The following is a 19694-nucleotide window of genomic DNA, read 5'->3' as shown; positions in this document are numbered from 1 at the left end:
CAGCCCCTGCTGCATCAGCCAAGCCTTCTGCAGTGATGGAATGCATTTCCCTTCCTCCATTCATGAGGCCTGTACCAATTCCTGCACTAATTCCAGCAGTGCACGTGGGCAAGCAAGCCACTCCTCCTTCCTTGACCCTTTTCCTCCATAGTTTAGGCCAGCCACACTGATGCTACCCTGGTCTTCTGGCCTGTATCAGTCTCCACTTTCCCTGTTGCTGCTGCTTCCCTTCTCCTTCTACACAGCCCATCTCTGCAGTGATGGAATGCAGCAGCAGGACTGGCAACAGCATGTGACTGGGTGTTGCAGAGCCCACTGCCTTTATATTGCCCAGAGCCTATAGAAACTTGGAGTTGGCCCTGCAGAAACTGCTACCCATGTCCCACATGGCATTTTTGGTCCCGGATGCTAAATATGCACTTATAATAGTCGTTTTTGGGGGTCTGATATCGTATACACAACTTACTGGTAAGGTAAAGGGAGAATCTAAGTATTAACAGCTATGAGATGTTCCAGCCAAACTTTTAAGTCCTGTTGAGTTTAGTGAGAGCGACAAACACACATTTTGTTTGTTTCCATCTGGCTGTGCCCTGTGGGCTCAAAGCAGATTAGAGTTGTTTTTCTGAATGCTAATCACTCTGTCCGTAAGGGGCTCACAGTCTAATGCATTAATGAATCTCTTTATTCAGGTACTTTGAGACAATATCAGATATTCTGAATTCTGTAAAGAAAATGGAAGAGAGTTTGAAAAGGCTGAAGCAGGCAAGAAAAACCGTGATGGCAAATAGCACTGCTCCAAATGGAGGCATGAGTGATGATAACAAAATCCGCCTGCAGCTGGCCTTGGATGTGGAGCACTTTGGAATTCAGGTAAGTTGGATGCAGACACAAATGTATGTGTGTTTTTGCGGGATAACAATATCTTTATCTGGGGTATATAAATCTGCCTCCTTCCAAAGCTTGTAAACCACTGAAAACCGCCTTGTGTATAGCAACATAGGAAGGTGGTATACAAATTAAAAGTGAAATAAAATGAGAGGGGAGCGGTTTAGGGTGATATATAATTCATCTTAAAATCATCAGCAGAATAACAATAAAAGCACAATACCAAGAGAAAAATACCAACAGTTCATTGAAACACTTATTCAGGTATTGTTGCTGAGGATAAAAGTCACCATACAATGAAAGCCTGAGTAAATACAGATGGATCAGAAATAACTGGAAGCAGATATTTCATTCCTTTGAAAGGGAAGTAAGCATTTATTTCAGGCTGTGCAACGGTGTTTCGTTGTCTTGGCGCATGACCCAAATAACTGCAAGAGGGCCTCCTCCACTGTTAGCAAACTCAGTCTTTATAATTGGCACTCACGTGGGTAGGACTAAAATTTCGGGCGGGAAATAAGTGGAAGGGCTTTCTCCTTTGCAGACCCCTGTCCCTCAAATGGTCTCCTCTTAGAGGTACATCTTTCACCTTTAGTGTTGGCCTTCAGGTGTCAGCTGAAGGCATTCTGTGAACAATCAAAATGGAATAGATTTCCATATTTGAACCATTGTGTTCCCGTCTCTTTACTGCTCTTTTGGTGGGAGTAGCTATTTTGTATTACGCTGCACCCCAGGCAGCAAAACTGAGATCCGTTAGCAAGTATTCAAGTTGTGCACTTCATCAGGTACCAACAGCAGTTGCCCACACACATGCTATTTCATGCTTGGCAAACATCAAAACGTCCCAACCAGCAAAAGTACCGTATTTTTCGCTCCATTGGACGCACCCGACCATAGGGCGCATCTAGTTTTTAGAGGAGGAAAACAAGGAAAAAATATTCTGAATCAAATGTTGTATAAACTACTGTATTTAATAAACAACCGGTATATCAGAATCACATTACAGCCATGTAAAGTGAACAGCAGTCAACAATGGCATTAAGAACCATCATCACTGTCATTAACAAATGAAGAGAGACTTTAAGGTTTGAGTACTCTTCTACTCTTCTGTGAACCCCAAGAACTCATCACTGCTAGAGTCAGAATTTTTGAAGCTCAGTTGCTCACAGTCACTGACATCACTTTCTTCGCTATCTTCATGTAAAATACCATCTTCGTACCCATCCAAAGCATTGCTAATGCCACATTTTTTCCTCTCAATCCTCTTCCTCCCCTCTCTCAGCGAACAGCCTGCCAGCTGCTTGCAAACATTCCCTTTACTTGAATTACAGTCAAGAAACAGCCAAGCAGAGCTTCTCAGCGGCAGGCTTGGGAGGCTTTCCTTTTCCCCACTTTTTTCTCCCCCCCCCCCCCCAAGCAGAACAGTCCCCTTTTCCAGCCTCCTCCTCTCCATCCCTTTCACCCAAACTCCTCAGGGAACGTCTACAATTTCTCCCCTTCACTGCTCCCTCTCCTTTGCCCTCTACCATGACTCTCCACTCATGGCAACCTATGGTACCTCATCTCCCTTCACCCAGCTTCTTGGTCCCCCTCCTCTCCGTCCTCTTCCTCCCCTCTCTCAGTGAACAGCCTGCCCGCTGCTCCAAACCTTGAGGGGAAGGGCAGGCTGCTGGCAGAGCAACACCCCCCACCCTCATTCAGCAGCCCAAGAGTGTGGGGCATGGGCGCACAGCCTGCCCACTGCTCCAAACCTTGAGGGGAAGGGCAGGCAGGTGGCAGAGCAGCACCCCCCCAACCCCATTCAGCAGCCCAGGAGTGTGGGGCATGGGCGCACAGCCTGCCCACTGCTCCAAACCTTGAGGGGAAGGGCAGGCTGTTGGCAGAGCAGCACCCCCCAACCCCATTCAGCAGCCCAGAAGCGCGGGGGATGGGCGCACAGCCCTCCCGTTCCTCCAAAGCTTCCCGGGGCTGCAGAGGGAAGCCGAGGCTGCCGGCAGATGAGCGCGGCCCCCCCCCCCCCGCTCCCATTCAGCAGCCCAGGAGCGCGGGGCATGGGCGCACAGCCCTCCCCTTGCTCCAAAGCTTCCCGGGGCTGCAAAGGGAAGCCGAGGCTGCCGGCAGACAAGTGAGGCTCTCCCCACCTCCCCCATTCAACAGCCCAGAAGCACGGGGGATGGGCGCACAGCCCTCCCGTTCCTCCAAAGCTTCCCGGGGCTGCAGGGGGAAGCCGAGGCTGCCGGCAGATGAGCGCGGCCCCCCCCCCCGCCCCCATTCAGCAGCCCAAGAGTGCGGGGGATGGGCGCACAGCCCTCCCGTTCCTCCAAAGCTTCCCGGGGCTGCAGAGGGAAGCCAAGGCTGCCGGCAGGGGAGCACGGCTCCACCACCACTACCAAAGACCAGTCCAAGAGTGTGCCGCACTCCGGCAATTTGGCTCCAGGGACCACACATTCGCTCCATAGGACGCACAGACATTTCCCCTTACTTTTTAAGAGTAAAAAAATGCGTCCAATGGTGCGAAAAATACGGTAACTGGAATGTTAGCCAAGTCAAATGATACTTATTCCAGCTGCCTAAAAATAACTTTGTCAAATGCATGCTAAATAAAAGAAGTGGCTGTCAACACAAGACAAGTTTCTATGTGCGTGTCTTATAGAGCTTCTGATCATGCAATGATTAAGTAAGAAATTTCTGCTTTTGCCTGCAAAAATAATAAATGAACTGTAATATTTTGTTTTAGATACAGAAGATGGGATTGCAGCTGAGCAACATCAAAAGCTTCTCAGCTCTTTCAGAGCTTGTTCAATCTGCCAAGGATCAGATAGCAGCAGAACAAACATGATTTTCAGCTGAGAAGAGAGAGCAGGCCTGGCTTCTGAAAAGAAGAGGGTTTCTTTTTATTTTCTGTTGTCAAGTACTATGTAGCAAGGAAGTGCTTCCTAATTCAGCTTCAGCAGCAAGTTAAGTGTGTCTCAAGAGACATAAAAACTTGTTTCACCAAAAAGGAGAGAACCTTATAGAAGAGCATTTACTCTCATTTTCCATTGTATGGAAGAAAGTTTATATATTTCTAAGCAATCTACTACAAAGCTATGAAAGGTTATTATTATTTTTATTATTTTTATTATTATTGTAAATCTTATCATGCAGGAAAACTGATTTAACATGATTAAAATAAACAAGAAAAGCATTGTCTTCCTTTGTAACATTTTATCACTGGAGAGGAGATGTATTAAATATGTAAGTTCAAGTGGCTTTGTAGTATTAATCTTCACACAATGTAAGAATAGTAATTTACTGACCTCTAAGCATACCTTTTCCTGCCAACCTAGCAGTTTGAAAGCACGAAGCATTTCCGTGCACTGCTCTGGTTCGCCAGAAGCGGCTTAGTCATGCTGGCCACATGACCCAGAAGCTGTATGCCGGCTCCCTTGGCCAGTAAAGCGAGATGACCGCCACAACCCCAGAGTCGTCCACGACTAGACCTCATGGTCAGGGGTCCCTTTACCTTTACCTTTACCTTTAAGCATACCTTTTACGTTAGAACGTTGGGTTGTGTAGAAGAGATTAAAATAAGCTTTGCTGTTCTTGAATTTTAAAACAAACAAGAAAGCATTCTCCTGAGCTTTGTCTTCAGAGAGGTCACACTTACTTTTTTTTGAAGAAGAAGAAAAAGAAACATTTGTTGAGGTGGTTGTCTTGAGTCTTGGAAGGGTCTTAAATCACCTAAAAGTCTGTCTGTCTGTTTCATGAAAAACTCAGGATTACTTTTGGGTTTGGGGTTTTCATTTGCACCTCTTTAAAACCATCATAAGTTACATGCAAACTCCTTAAAACACACTACCTGTTCCTGTTGCTGCTAACATCCACATTCAGAAAAACCTCATAAGATAGTCAACTGACCTTATGCATTCCTTAAGGAACTATATACTTCTCTGAGGTCATTTGAAATCTAATGTACATGGTTTGGGGTATTTGTTTTACACCATCCAAGGCGTTCCTGGTTTAAAAACCTGTCTGGTTTCAAAGCTTGATGTAGTCTGACTTACCTACATTTATTACATGGCTAAGCAAAAATTTATTGTTAACTTCTGAGCTTTTTGAATACGGTGGGATATAGAATTATTTAAGGAGTTATAAAGATTTTTATTTCCAACTATTTTCACAAAATGGTAGATTATCATGTCTGCTTGTTGGAGGAATACAAGGATTTTTTTATTGTTGTTGTTGTTTTCAAATGGCACAGCATGCCTGTTTGCCCTGTGATTTTTCCTTTGGGGCCCATCATAAAGAAGGAACCAAATAAATGTGAATTTGGAAAGAAAGCACCCTGCTTATTCATGGTATGTTAGAGTAACATCAAGCCTTTGCAATTTTGTCCACTTCTTTGGTTTGGGGAATCGGTATAGCTAGTATTTAAATACTTCTGGTGAGACTGGGGATGATTGACTGGAGGTTTGCTGATAGCATAATATTGAAGCCACCTCCTTGGGATCAAAATACGACTTCCCCAATCATGCTAAATGTTGGGTGTGTTTTCTGCTTTTATTTGCATTTCCTTCAGTATTGATGCACTGTTACTAAGAAGCCTCTTGGGTTTGCCAATTGGAAGGTCGGCAGTTTGAATCCGTACAACGGGGTGAACTCCCGTTGCAAATAGGTACTGCTGCGGCGGAAAGGTAAATGGTGTTTCTGTGTGCTCTGGTTTCTGTCACCGTATTCTATTGCGCCAGAAGCGGTTTAGTCATGCTGGCCACATAACCAGAAAGCTGTCTGTGGATAAACGCCGGCTCCCTCAGCCTGAAAGCAAGATGAGCGCCGCAACCCCAATGTCGCCTTTGATTGGACTTAACCTCCAGGGGTCCTTTACGTTTAACCTTTTAGCATTTATTAAGTCCTTTCTGAGTACTCAGTGAGATTATTATCTGAGTAACCTGTACAACAGCACCTTAAAGGTAGGATAATATAATATCCCCTTTATATAGCTCTAGCCGTTAATCTGAAAAACCTAATTGGTGACAGGATGTGGCTCAATGCTTGGATGAGAACACACTGGGAGCCCCATTCAAGGCAGGTCCTACAATTACCCAAAGGAAAGAGTCTAATTTGGAAGTATCATTAAAGGACAGATAATTGCCAAGTTATATATATATATATATATATATATATATATATATATATATATATATATATATATATAAAAAACATGGGGTTTTTTTTTTCCGTGATCCAAACACTGATGATACGGCACCTCCATTAGTTATCTTCTGGAGTGCTCTATTCATAGTGCAAGTTGTAACCTTTAATATCTTAAATGACCCCAGACCACAGTACCTTAAGAAACACCTTGTCCCAAACCTATTAAGACTGATGTTGGGGGGGGGGCTCTTCGTATTGCCGTTTGAGGTTTGACAAACAGCCACAAGAAGCAGAGCCAATTGTGGGACATTCTCCCAAGGGGCTAGGCTACATATTTAATTTCTTTTCTGTTGGTCTGTTTATTTCAACAGGCTTCTCATTGCTTCATTTAAACTAATTATCACATTGATGTTTTGAGGTTTAATGATTTTAATTTTTTATGATATTTAAATGAGATTGCTGCTGCTTTAAGTATTTTATAGTAAAAATGGGGCTATAAATATATCAACAGAAATAAAATGATCTGGTCTGTCTCTTGCCCTGTTTCACCCAAAGAGAAGGATAATAACTGTTGTAGATAGTAAGAGCTGAGGTTGCAGGTGCTTCTGAGGGATGGATGATGTCAGGTGCAAAAATTAGTAGTAGTAGTATAGCGTCCTTCATCCAAAGATCCCAGAGCAGTTTACAACAGAAAAATAAAAAATGAGAATACAAAATACATAGTAAAACAAAAAGAAACAAACCAATAACCGCCCCCCCAACATATTTTTAAAACCTTAGAATGCTAACTAGCTGAACACCTGGTTGAAGAGAAACATGCCTAAAGCTATATAATGAGGGCGCCAGGTGAGCCTCCCTGGGGAGAGCGTTCCACAAGTGGGGAGCCACCACAGAAAATGCTTGTTCCCGTGTTGCCATCCTCCAGACTTCTCCTTGGAGGGGGGCACACAAGGGCCTCAGGAACTGCCCACTAGCAGTGCCTCAGCTTTTTCTGGATTGAGCTTCCATTTCTTGGCTCTCATCCGCCCTTTACTGAGGCAAGACAATGTTTCAACACATCCACTGCCACACCTGCAGCTGTAAAGGAGAAGTAGAGCTGTGTGTCAGCAGCATATTGCTGACGACGCACACCAGAACCCCGGATGACCCCCCTCAGATGTTTCATGTAGATGTTAAATAGCACAGGGGATAAAATTGAGGAACTCTGAGGAACTCCCCATTGAATGCTCCACGAGACCGAAAAACATTCCCCAGGCATCACCTTCGGGAAACTAACATCCAAATATGACCAGGCCACCACAAAGCAGCGCCACCTACCCCTTACTTCGTAAGTCACTTCAAAAGGATAGCAGGGGTGATCGTATCGAAAGCAACTGAAAGGTTGAAGAGAATTAATCCCCCTAAAAAAGACGCTTGTGGCCATTATTATGTATTATATTTATTTATTCCCCACCCTTTCAATATTAAAAACAGTTTAAAGCAAATTGAACACAGAAACAGAGTGGGTCATGACAGTTATCAAAGTCCAGGGTAAAGAGGGGCATTGCCCATCTCTCTTACTTCACAAAATGGGAAAACTAAAAAGGGTCTCTGGTGAAGATGTGGGCAGGTTATAGGGGAAGAAATAATTCTTCAGGTTTGCTATCCTCAATATATTTAAGGCTTTATAGGTCACAACCAATTCAGCTCCAAAATGGGCTGGAAACTAGTACAGGTGATGAAGCACTGGCAAAATATACTGATATCAACCAGTACTTTTATTTTCATTCCTTATCTGTGTTACCTTCTAGCAGTATCTTCTTTTCCAACCTTTTGATTCAATATTGCTTGATAATCAGAATATTTATTTATTTTTGCTCTGGAGCTGCTTTGGTGTCTCAGGTGAGAAGCCAGCATGCAAATTAAACCTGCAATATGATACACACCTAATATAATTATGGTGAGAACCTAGAGGATTTAGGGAGGGGGGTGAATCTAATAAAAAAGGAAAACCTGGCTTACTAAATGTTGAGATTAAATAGCATCTACAATAGGGGATGAATCTTGATAAGTGAACAGGAAATTATGAAAAAGAAAAGTGCTGCAAAGAATAGAAAACTATTCTTTATGCTCCCTTAAAAAAAAATCCAAACAACAATTATTATTTGATAGAAACTGACCTAAGACTATAATTTCACTGGGGTTGCTTAAACGGCACATCTATTAGAATAGCATTATTAATTCAAGTAAATAAGGCATTGGGATAATCCAGTTAATGAATATCCAACCACTGACCAAGTGATAATCAGGTACAAAAGTATGTTGAACTTTTCTTGGCAGAACAGTACAGATGACTGGCTTACTGAGCAGTTGCATGCAACAGGCAAAGTACAATATTATGGCATTTGTGTGGCACCCTAGATGTTGGTGTAAACAGATCTACCCTCACGCTATCCCCTTAATGGAATAAAGATGTTGCTAAACACTATTGATAATTTTATCAATATTATAATCGAAAGATACATCAGTTTTGCCATTTCAAAATCTCTAATTAGGACTCAGTGGGATTATAGAAACAGTTGCTAAGCAAGGAAAAGATCAAATGAAGTCTGGGAAGCCATTCCCCCCCCCCCCTTTGTGGAAGTTTATGTTCCTTTCAGGGGATTTGTTATTCTGCCAAAATAAAGCTGTGCGCCTGACATTTCATACACTGCTAGCAAAAATGGCTTGTCCAGTGTTATTTTGAGCGCCTCGGTGTCTTGACTTCCTGTTGTGGGGTCTGTTGCTTCATCTGCTGTCCTGGGAGTGAGCTCCAAAAGCTGCTGGTTTATGATCTGGAAGCAGAAAGGAGCCCAGTGAATTTGAGAGTCTGGCTCATTGGAGTATGACAGAAAGAGATGACAAATGGCAATCCCCATAAATAAAAAGGTATGAAAAGTGCTAAACAAAAGGACATGGGATACAGCAAGAAGCAACCCATGATGTTTACAGAAGACTTGTTGAATCAGCTTTGCCCAAATACTTACTAGGGCAGTACAGTATGGTCCTGTATTAGAAATATGCTTCACATTAGCAATCCATCTTGGCTGAAATTTCCATACTGATCAGTGATCACTCCATACATTTAGATAATAATCCCTGACCATTGGCCAGGCTGGCTGATTCCGATGGGCGCTGGATTCCAACGACATCTGGAGAGTCATAAGTTCCCCATCCTTGGTTTATATTAAGAGGCAGTAGAATGCCAGACTAGGTCATTGCTTCATATTCACATAGCTAACATAGAATCCACAACTGTTCTTCCTGATATTATTTCCTTGAAGTATTTACAGACCACTAAACATGGCCAAATATCACCGTGGTGTGGTATGGCTACATGCAACTAATTGAAGCAGTTTTCTCAGAAGAATTCAGATACTGCCTGGGAGTCAACACAATCTTCTGGAGAAGCCTTTTAAAATAGTGTTTGTAGCATCTGACAAAACGGGCATAATACTGGAGGGTGTCCAACTTCAGTGGCCTTTGTGCTCTACAAGGCAGGTGTCATTCTGCTGAAGGACCTGAAAAGGAATTTCAGACGGGCCTTTTCCTTTCCTTCCATTTCAAAATATGTAGATAAACAACACTCTGCCATATTTGACAACTTAAAGTATCTTAAAGTGTTGATTTGAGGGGTAAATGACTGATTATAAGCCTCCTTAGCAACTTATTTGGCGAGAGTGTTATAAGTGGAACAGGCTGAACACAGGGATAAATATATGTGGTGATGACATGACAGTTTTTGAAGGTGAAAAGCATGCTTGGCAGGCTGACATTTTGAATGGAGTTGCAGGCATGCTCAATATGTTCCCTGCAACCAATTTCCCATTAAAAGTGTTCCTTGGTCTAGTAGTGTTTTCCCCAGCAGAGACTAAAATGTCTGCTTCTACATGTAAATACATATTTGGAAACCTAAAGGGAAGAAGCAAATGGGAAGGGGCTGGTTCTGGGCCTTCTTGGTGGTGGCGCCCTCCCTGTGGAACGCCCTCCCTTCAGATGTCAAGGAAATAAACTATCTGACTTTTAGAAGACACCTGAAGGCAACAGTGTTTAGCGAAGTTTTAAGACTGATGTATTTATTATGTTTTTAGATATGTTTTAAGATGCCCAGAGTGGCTGGGGAGACCCAACCAGATGGGTGGGGTATAAATCATCATCATCATCATCCTTCTCCAAAATGTCTGGTGGGCAGTAGTGATGTTAGGCTACAGTTTGAGACAACACAGAGGGCTCCATTCAGCAGTATTATCTGGATGGCCCAAAATGCAGCTGTACTGGCTTAACATATTTTTAAGAGCAGTAATAACACATTACTATCTAAAAAGTCAACTGCTCAGTGAGTCCAGAGTCTAAAATTGCCTAACAGTAAACACAATTTCTTGCTGGAAAAAGGCTAAGAACCCTTTTTTTCTCCTCTCTTCGTCCTCCCTTTCACTCAACACTGCAGTCTTTTGAGGCTTCTTTTCATTTTGTATTCATTCATCTGTATGTAACGTCTTATCTCCCCCTTTGTGCTCTGATTCCTCGAGCCCTTGTCCTCTCATAGCGTTGTCTTTGGTCCCATGCCTTCCTGGCATCTGCTCCAAATGTTCATCTTTCGCCCACTACAGATTTTGCTCTCTACAACAACGAGCCTGCTCTCTATTCTGTTGTTTACATGGACTTTGTCTCTGTGTGGAAGATGGCAAGCGCCTGCGCTGTTGCGTAGAAAATAGACCGTACCTTCCCAACAGTTATGTTGTTGTCACTTAGTCGTGTGAGGTTGGCTTTATTTCCAAGCAGGTAAGACAGAGGCATTTTGCCAAGGAGTTCCTGTATATCATATGTGCTTTCCAAGCACACCTTTGGCAAAGTCAGCTGGATTTGTCTGAAGAAGATACAAGAAGGGAGAAAGAGAGGAAAATATATTAGCAAATTTGTGTATGCTGATTTATATGTGGAGATCAGGGCCGGCCTGCCCATGAGGCAGACTGAGGCACCAGCCTCAGGCGGCAGAATCTCACAGGGCAGTGTCCCTGTAGGTGCCTTGCCCACCTCTGACACCAGAGAAGGACTCGCAGAAGCTTCCAGTGAGATCTTGCAGAGCTGGCACAAGCTGTCTTGAGAGTTCTATGAGATGTCACAAGATCTCACTGGAAGCTGCTGGCACCACCAGGCAACCCCAGTGAGCCAGACTTTGCCTGGGGGGGGGAGGAACTTCCTGTTTTGCCTAGGCGAAATAGGACAGGCTGCCCTGATGGATGTGCAAATTTAGAAATGTCAAAGGTGACAAGGCAAGCCAGCTAAATCCCCACTGAAGTCAAGTCTTCAGTTTGCCCCACACCCCAAGTGAGCACAAGGCTGGATCTAGACGCATCAAAAAAGTGTTTCAGGAAAACGTGTTGTAAACCTCATTATGGGAAATCACATTGGCGAAAGACAGGACTCCACAGCGCCTTCTGGTGTCACAGTGTTATAACACATAAAACACTTTTTCTTGACTAATATAGCTGGGTCCTAAATCAGCTCCTCTCCAATCCATTTACTGTACTTCCAATTAATTTCCATCAATTTGATTACCCTAGTCGTTACCTCCCAAATCATCTTTAGACAAAATAATGTAATAGAATTATGACAAGCAATAAAAAATACGTCTTCTTGGGGGAAAGTTTGGTGTGATCACGTTTTGGTTATTGCCCTTATATATTTTTTAATATGTGTTTACTATGTAAGGCACCCTGAGAACTTTGGGTATAAGATGGACACAAATATGGTGAATTTTTTAAAAAAACACCTTACTTCCCCAGATAAATATTCCACCCAGCAACTCAGATCACCCCCAATCCATTTTCTTCCAAAGTCAAAATCTACCCATTCAGGGCACTTTAGAAAATGATTTGGGGCCCATGCATCTATTTCTAGCAACACCCTGCTCTTGGGCAAAACACTCTCATGGAAACCCTTTGAAATTTGAGTAAGAGGCAGAACAGAGATGATTCCTATGTCTGCCCTCTCTCATAGTATGCTCATAACATCCACCTAAGTATCAGTGGAAATAGATCTTATTTTGTTCTGGGCCCCTGTGAGGATACTTAATCCCTCACGGATGCCCAGCACAAAATAAGGGAGGGCATGCATCAGTCCCTTTCCCTTCTTTCTTTTAACAAAGTAAAGAAAAAGGGAGCTCCTACCTTCACCAGACCTCTCCTTGGCTTAGCATACAGAGATAACAAGTGAGATTATAAAACAGATTTAGGAGTAGAAAGGAGAAAATTAGACAGCCCTGTTATTTATATTTTTAAAGGCAGAGGGTGCAAATACTCTTTGCTGGCATTTCTAAATACCTGTTGATCAAGATTTAAATGTTGTTGTCAATGACAGGTATTACTATTTGGACTGAGGTGGCTGAGTTTAACTTGGAGAAACTCTGTCATTACCAGTTCTCTGGCAACTGGATCTAAGTGAAAAGAGACAGCTATCCCACCTGACTGTTGCTGGTTCCACAAATATGTAATGTTGCATAAACAAAGTATACCTTGGGGACAGTCCCACCAGCCATTCGTTGGAAAGAACCTTCATGGAATATTGATTTTCAACACTGGCCAGGTCACTGTTATTGGTGGGCTGCAAAAGCAGCAGAAATAAATCCTGGCTGAGAGGAATTTTGATGGAAGAAATGTTCTGGCTGGGATCACATTTATGCTGAAAGGTTCCAGTTATTCTCATCATTGGTACAGGGGTTGTTTTGTGTGAACTGAGCCAGAATTCCTGAGGTTCTTTCAGTAGGGAGGCTCCCTTCACAGAGACTGAAAACAAAAATGGGAATATGGTTATAGGGAGAAATGAGTCGGTTTTTTAATCCATTTGGTTGGTTCACAAAGTGCCACACCGGCGGAAATTTCTTTTAATTCATTATTTAAAACATTTACTCCCCACTCTGTTTCTTTAACAGAATTCAGATGACTAACAACAGCAATTTAATATGACTTTTTTTAAAAAATGAAGAACAGCAAAATAAAAACAGTAAAATTGACTGTTAAATTCAATTAAACCCTCCTCCCATTTTTTGGCAGAGTGGTAAAAGAGAAAATCCATAATTCCTTGGGGTTATTCTAGAATAAATCACTAATGGGTGGAATAATTAATTGATGCAAAAGTCAGTTACACACTAACGCTACTTCAATGAATTGGGCTTATTGCTTTTAATGCTTTAGTTGAGATTTCTGCATTGCAGGGGGTTGGACTAAATGACCCTCAGGTTCTCTTCCAACTCTACAATTCTATGATTCTATGATTTTTAGTTAAGGAATCTTGAGGACCCTCTTATTCTATACACCTGAAAAAGGTAAAGGACCCCTAACAGTTAAGTCCAGTCATGACCAACTCTGGGGTTGCGAGCTCATCTCGCTTTACTGGCTGAGGGAGCTGATGTTTGTCCACAGACAGTTTTTCCAGGTCATGTGGTCAGCATGACTAAGCCGCATCTGGCGAAACCAGAGTAGCGCATGGAAACGCCATTTATCTTCCCACTGGAGCAGTACCAATTTATCTAGTTGCACTTTGACATGCTTTCGAACTGCTAAGTGGGCAGGAGCAGGGACCAAGCAACGGGAGCTCACCCCGTCGCAGGGATTCGAACCGCTGATCTTCCAATCGGCAACCCCAAGAGGCTCAGTGGTTTAGACCACAGTGCCACCCGTATCCCTTCTATACACCTAGTGCTGTGTAAAAAGAAACAAAAAACCCCCATTGACTCTGCAAACCTACAAGAAACTTTAAGCATGCACTTGGACTGTTTAGAAGCTTTTTTTCTTTTTCAGTAGACTTTGGAGCCCCGTTAGATGCTCCAAGAATTTCCAGTGGCTGTTGTGTGAGCCAAGGCGTATTGTTATAGGAGCACACTACAGATTCCTCACCTATTTGCACATCCCTACTGCTGATTAGCTATCATTGCTTTGAAAGATGGGGGAAAGGTAGAGAGAGTGGCCCACTGAAGGCTTCTCATGAAAATATCAATGTGCGTGCACACATGTCCACATAACACAGCAGACAGGCTGATTTCATTGCCGCAAGATATTGACTCCCTCAATATCTATTTCCTGTGGTAGGCGGGAACAGAAATTCAATCTGCAGAGCAGTATACTACAAGGCTTTGACTTCCTGTGCCAGAGACAAACTGTGGCAGTAGCTACTGCATGTGATATTGCCTATGACATTTAGCTGTCCATCTTTGAAAACAGCTAGTGTAAAACCTAGCTGGGCAATTCTTACATTAGCACATATAAATTTCCAGACACGCGTTAGAGGATTTCCCACGTTAGAATAGAAGATTTAAAACTCAAAAAGTGAACAGCGTGGCATTATGGGGTACATAAATTCAGTTCACCTGATGAAAATTTGATTCCCTATAGAATTGCTACTGGTTTCAACAAGTTGGAATTCTCCTGCTCACTTACCTTTGAAATGAGTGTAAGTTGCTAACAGGAGGTTAGTTTCTGGATCAATGTCTGCCAGCAAACTCTTACTTTGGAGGGTGCCTTTGACAAAAGCATTCATTTCTTCTGCTGCCTTTGTGGGGTTTGTAAAGTCCACAGCTCGTACAAAGAGATTCATGTTTGGAAAGACCAAATCATTGACAAAGGACTCAGATAAACGGATTTCGGGGGCAGAGAAAAGCCAGGAGAACTTCGAGAAGAACAGCTGATCATCTTCTTTTGAGTGAAATGGACTTTTAGCAATGCTGCTCAGTACAGAGAATACTTTGCGCCCATCAATTCTGTAGGTGCAGTTTGGATTAACGGATGAGGAGTCAAATCCTAAAAAAATCTGCAATTCCTTTGCTGTTTCACCAGAGGCCCCTATATAGAAGGCTAGCAAGGACTCGTAGCTGAATGTGGGGGACAGAAGAATATTTTCTTCCTTGTGCATTTTCCTCAGTTGTTCATAGAAACGTGCACCAATAATATAAATTGGGTCTCTCAGCTCTCTCCGTAAATGACTTCTTCCCTCGCTCTTGTTTCTGACACCCTCCTCATGGGCCGAACTGATGTGAGATAAATTTGAGACGGGGACAAAATTATTCACCTGCTGTTCCCTGTCTTCCACTTTCTTGCAACCAGTTAGGTTTCCTACGTCGAACAGATAGAATGGGTGGACGTAGACCCGGTCACAGCCCACAATGGTAATGCAGAGAAGGAAGCACAAAAAACTCACTCCGGGGTTCATGTTTGACTGCAACTTCAGTGATGTCTGTTGAAGAAGGAAAAAAGCAACAAAGGGAACTTTTGTGAGTTTGCCAAGCATTTATTTCTGCCAGGTAAAATGGCTACTCAAGCCACAACCAGTTAATGGGAGGTACTTTGTACCTCCCATCTTCTGCCCTGGGTGGAAATGCTTCTAGTCTGTGGCTTGCTAGGCTTATTGGCCCATACTCTGAGATTAAAAGGCCTGTGCTCACCCGTATCAGTTAACAAAACTACGATCAGATCTAAGGGTTACTATGCAAAAAAGCTGTAACTGACTGATCACATCGTGTATTTGAGTCACGTTTTAGATCAGTGGTTCCCAAAGGGGGCACTGGAGGTGCAAAAGACTATCATTGGATCAAGCTCATCAGTTTTATTGAAATAATCAAACCAAATAGTTTTAATTGGATTATGAAGAAATGTGCAATTAATTGTTAACTGTCTTGACTTTCGTTGTGTTGTTAACTTCCCCAGTGCAGGCTGCTATTCTGAATAATGCTTTTTATATGGTAGGGTAGAGTAGGGTAGGGTAGGGAGCACTGGGGATGAGTTTATGGAACCAAGGGGATAGTGGCCTGAAAAACAAGGGGAACCTCTGCTTTAGAACCTGGGAATCTGGCTGCTTTCTATATCACAACTACTAGATGCTGTAAGCTTTCTTCCTTTTCCTGCTCAACCAGGAATCATGTGATAATATGAAGCTGTCTTATAAAGAATCACGCCATGGGTCTATTTAGCTCATAACTGGCTATTTGGCAGCAAGTCCTAAAGATCTCAGAGAGGGATGATGGTGGTGATGATGATGAATACTATTATTATTATTATTACCCTATGACCTGAAATCCAGGGGGTTGGACTAGATGACCCTTGGGGCTCCTTCCAACTCTATGATTCTATTATCCTTATTTATGTAGGCTGTACAAGAATGAACTTGTGACTTTCTGTACTCAAAGCAATAGTGAAACCTGGTCACCTACGCAATGGGTAAGAGCTGCATCTCTTTGCTTTTTTAAATTCCCCTTTTTAATTTATGCATGAATTTTAAAGAACATTTTTATAAATTACTCACTGGTATATGGCACCACTTAGACTAAAAACAACAACAAAAACCAGAAATTACTGACTGTTGTTGGAGATGCAAAATGCCTAGAACAAATATATTCCACATTATGTGGACATTATGTACAAAAATCCAGATCTTCTGAAATTCAGTATTCTCATAAATTTCCCAAGAGATTCAATGGTAATACTGTTTGGTTAATACTATTTCTATTATTTCTATTGGCAGCTGCAGCTGGTTCACAATCCTTAATAATAATAATAATAATAATAATAATAATAATAATAATAATAATAATAAATTATTTTCCCAGCCCCTCTGGGAGGCTTACAGTACATATAAAAACATCCTGCTTTATGTTGTCCCATCTGGCAGTAGTTTAATATGACCTTTGAAAAGAGAAGACCCTTTCCAAAATATCTCTGTTAGTGCTGTGCCCTTGCATCATCCAACAGAGATGGTCGGGCCAGTTAGTACCAGCTAGAACCTGAATATGGTCCTTTTTTTGAAGACTTGTCCAGGCCAAGTCTGGTTTAAAGATTAAAAAAATAAACAGAGGAGGGACCCTGAAGTTGCACAGCAGGGTCAGCTGTGGTCGTAGTCTTCCTCCTATGATGAGATGTGCCACATTTCTATTTTAATTAGAAGAACTATTTCTAAACTTGCAACTCTACATTAGCTTGTACAATGTTTTATGCAAATCTGAGTCTTCATTCCCCTACCCCTGTTGCAACACTTTTTTTTGCAGTGTATAAGGAGCCACTCCATCTACACGCTCTGGAACACTGGTCATTGTGGGCAGAGGCCCATATACACAGGGCTTCTCCTGCAGACATCCATGCCTAATAGCTCGGTTGGTTAAAGTGTGGTGCTGATAACACCAAGGTTGCAGGTTTGATCCCCGTATGGGACAGCAGCATATTCCTGCCTTGAACTAGATGATCCTCAGAGCCCCTTCTGTGGCCACTAAGGCAGGGTAGAGAATCTGTCAGACCTCTGAGGTAAGGTCAGAATTACAACTCTGCAGCCCTTTTCTATCCAAGATGCCATTCATTTATTTTTAAATGCATGAAGCAACCTAGTTACTTTTGTCGGCTGAGAATCTTTCGTTATGCAGACAACCAGGATGTTTTCCTCCTTTTTCTTGCACAGGTCTCAGCTTTTGAGTAAGGTTTGGTTATCTTTCTCAGACTGATAGCATAAAGACCAAGAGCACCACAACAATTTCCCACTCAGAACATCCCACACTTCATCGCAAGACTCTTCCTAACTGAAGACCACAGCCTTTTCTAACACCATCCTTTTCTCTCTTCCCATGACTGTACTGAACATCCACAGTAAATAAAAAAATATTCAATCAGCTTCTTGGCTATTTCATCTAACTTCACATAGCTGTTAAAATATTTAATTCCTTTCCATTTTTACTACCTCTCTTTACATTTATTTGCAATCTGTACATCTCAAGGGCCATTGAGGAAACCCAGTCAGATGTGTGGGGTATAAATAAATTATTATTATTATTATTATTATTATTATTATTGGAGTTAGCCCTTGACTTCTGCAAAATGTTGATTCTACCTTACGGCTGCAAAGGTATATGTTGCAAATTAATGTACTGCACTAAGCTAACCTGTTTCTTGCCATCTTAGAGAAAAATAATAATTAAGCTTGTTAGCTTTAGGACATAAAATAAGGCACACACATTATCTTAGAGCATATAAGAAGAATCCTAGTGGATCAGCTCCAAGGTCTCACTGGTCCAGCATTCTCTTATGACTCCTGCCATTCAGATTCTGCTGGGAAGCCCATAGCGCCACAGTCAGGACATGAGCAGAACAGCATCTCCTACTCATGATCCCCAGCAAGTGAAATTCCAAGGCAGGCTGCCATCACAACTATTTATAGCCTTATATTCCATGAACCTATCTAAATCTCTTTTTTAAGCTATCCAAGTTGCAGCCACGGCTACATCCCTTGTTGAGGTGCAGCAGCCAGAGCTGTGCACAGTATTCCATGTGTGGTCTCAACATACATTTGTATAAATGCATTATTAAGGAACCTCTGTTGGGGGGGACGTCAAACTGTAACACATATGAATTTGTGAAAAGGATAGACACTTATTTCCTACCAACAGGGTGAAATAATAATATAAATAACAGTGCTATTTAGATACTCCCTTTTGCATCATTTCCCCCTCAACAATTATAAGGTCTGCGAATGAGTATATACACCTCTCTCACACTCACTGTCTTGTGAAATGGATCTCCTGCCGTTTCCTGCGCTCAGGATCTGACTCCAAGTGACAATTTGTGCTCCTATTTTATCCCCCCGATTGCCTAACCTAAGTTACACATTAGCTGCCCCCTCTGCTCTCTGACTCCAATGCACAGTGTCCTGAGATATGTGTTTTTCCATGTATTTGTAATCATTGCTCTTTCCTTTTCCTCGTGAGAAGAGCAAACATTGGCTGAGGAGGCCGCTTCATCAGTTCCGAGTTTGCTGTCTCCTCACAGTATTTTTCCTCATCTGTTCTCTGTCCCCTAAAAGAGAAGCAACTCAAATGAGGACCTCATCCTGCAGGGGAAACAATGGGACGTAGCAGGAAGTTGTGTAGTCTCTAGCACAGCTTTTGTATATTCTAAACAGGGACGGTTCTCTTCAGGGAAAAGCTCAGGCCTTAAGAGTAGAACTCAATGTCATGCTAAGGCCATCGTTCTACCGGCGCAAGCATTTATGTTTCTAATATGGAATTATTTCCCCACTCTTCCCACCACACGATATTCTGGGGTTTTTCTCAAAACCCCAGAGCTCACTGGAGTTCAGTGCACAGGGAGAAGAGGGAGAAATGCACAATTGTAGCAATAGGATTCATTGCAAGTGCAACCATTTAGTTGAATCCAGACCTTAAAAATTAGGACCTTCAGCATAATTATATAAACTTTTGTTGGAAACCTTCATTTACTAAAAATTAAATGAACTGTTTAAAATTATATGATTCCCCCCTCTACAGTATTATGTTTATAAATGAATTGTGTTAGGTAACAATTGACTAATAATAATAATAATAATAATACAGTGGTACCTTGGGTTAAGTACTTAATTCATTCCGGAGGTCCGTTCTTAACCTGAAACTGTTCTTAACCTGAAGCACCACTTTAGCTAATGGGGCCTCTTGCTGCCGCCATGCCGCCAGAGCACAATTTCTGTTCTCATCCTGAAGCAAAGTACTTAACCCGAGGTACTATCTCTGGGTTAGTGGAGTCTGTAACCTGAAGTGTATGTAACCCAAGGTACCACTGTAATAATAATAGAAGCTTATTAAAAATAATACACGCCATGATACTACACACACAGAGTGCTTTTTTCTTTAAAAA

At 42.2% G+C, this 19694-nt stretch overlaps 2 protein-coding genes across 3 annotated transcripts in view; one reads left to right on the top strand and one right to left on the bottom strand.

The window, feature by feature from the left end:
• The window catches only part of COG2 (component of oligomeric golgi complex 2), a 29970-nt gene extending 25896 nt beyond the window's left edge, over positions 1-4074 (top strand). The window contains exons 17-18 of the mRNA XM_083732342.1: positions 690-870; positions 3620-4074. Of these exons, the coding sequence (XP_083588468.1) occupies positions 690-870; positions 3620-3721 (283 nt within the window). The 3' untranslated portion in view covers positions 3722-4074. The remainder of the gene's footprint in view (positions 1-689; positions 871-3619) is intronic.
• Positions 4075-7443: 3369 nt separating this feature from the next.
• On the bottom strand, positions 7444-18706 carry AGT (angiotensinogen). Of its 2 annotated transcripts, none has more exons than XM_083732584.1 (5): positions 18567-18706; positions 14472-15264; positions 12551-12821; positions 10759-10903; positions 7444-8831 (listed from the first exon to the last, which is right to left on the bottom strand). In XM_083732584.1, the coding sequence occupies exons 2-5, from the start codon at positions 15238-15240 to the stop codon at positions 8643-8645; spliced, it is 1374 nt and encodes a 457-aa protein (XP_083588710.1). In that variant the 5' UTR covers positions 15241-15264; positions 18567-18706; the 3' UTR covers positions 7444-8642. The 2 variants fall into 2 exon arrangements, with proteins under 2 accessions (XP_083588710.1, XP_083588711.1); XM_083732585.1 differs by having other exon boundaries at positions 18552-18614.
• Between the last annotated feature and the right edge of the window lie 988 nt (positions 18707-19694).

The sequence above is a fragment of the Podarcis gaigeae genome, assembly GCF_964106915.1.
Source record: "Podarcis gaigeae genome assembly, chromosome: 3".
NCBI lineage: Eukaryota > Metazoa > Chordata > Lepidosauria > Squamata > Lacertidae > Podarcis > Podarcis gaigeae.
The sequence above is the reverse complement of the archived record's forward strand: the minus strand, read 5'-3'. Positions and strand labels throughout refer to the sequence as shown.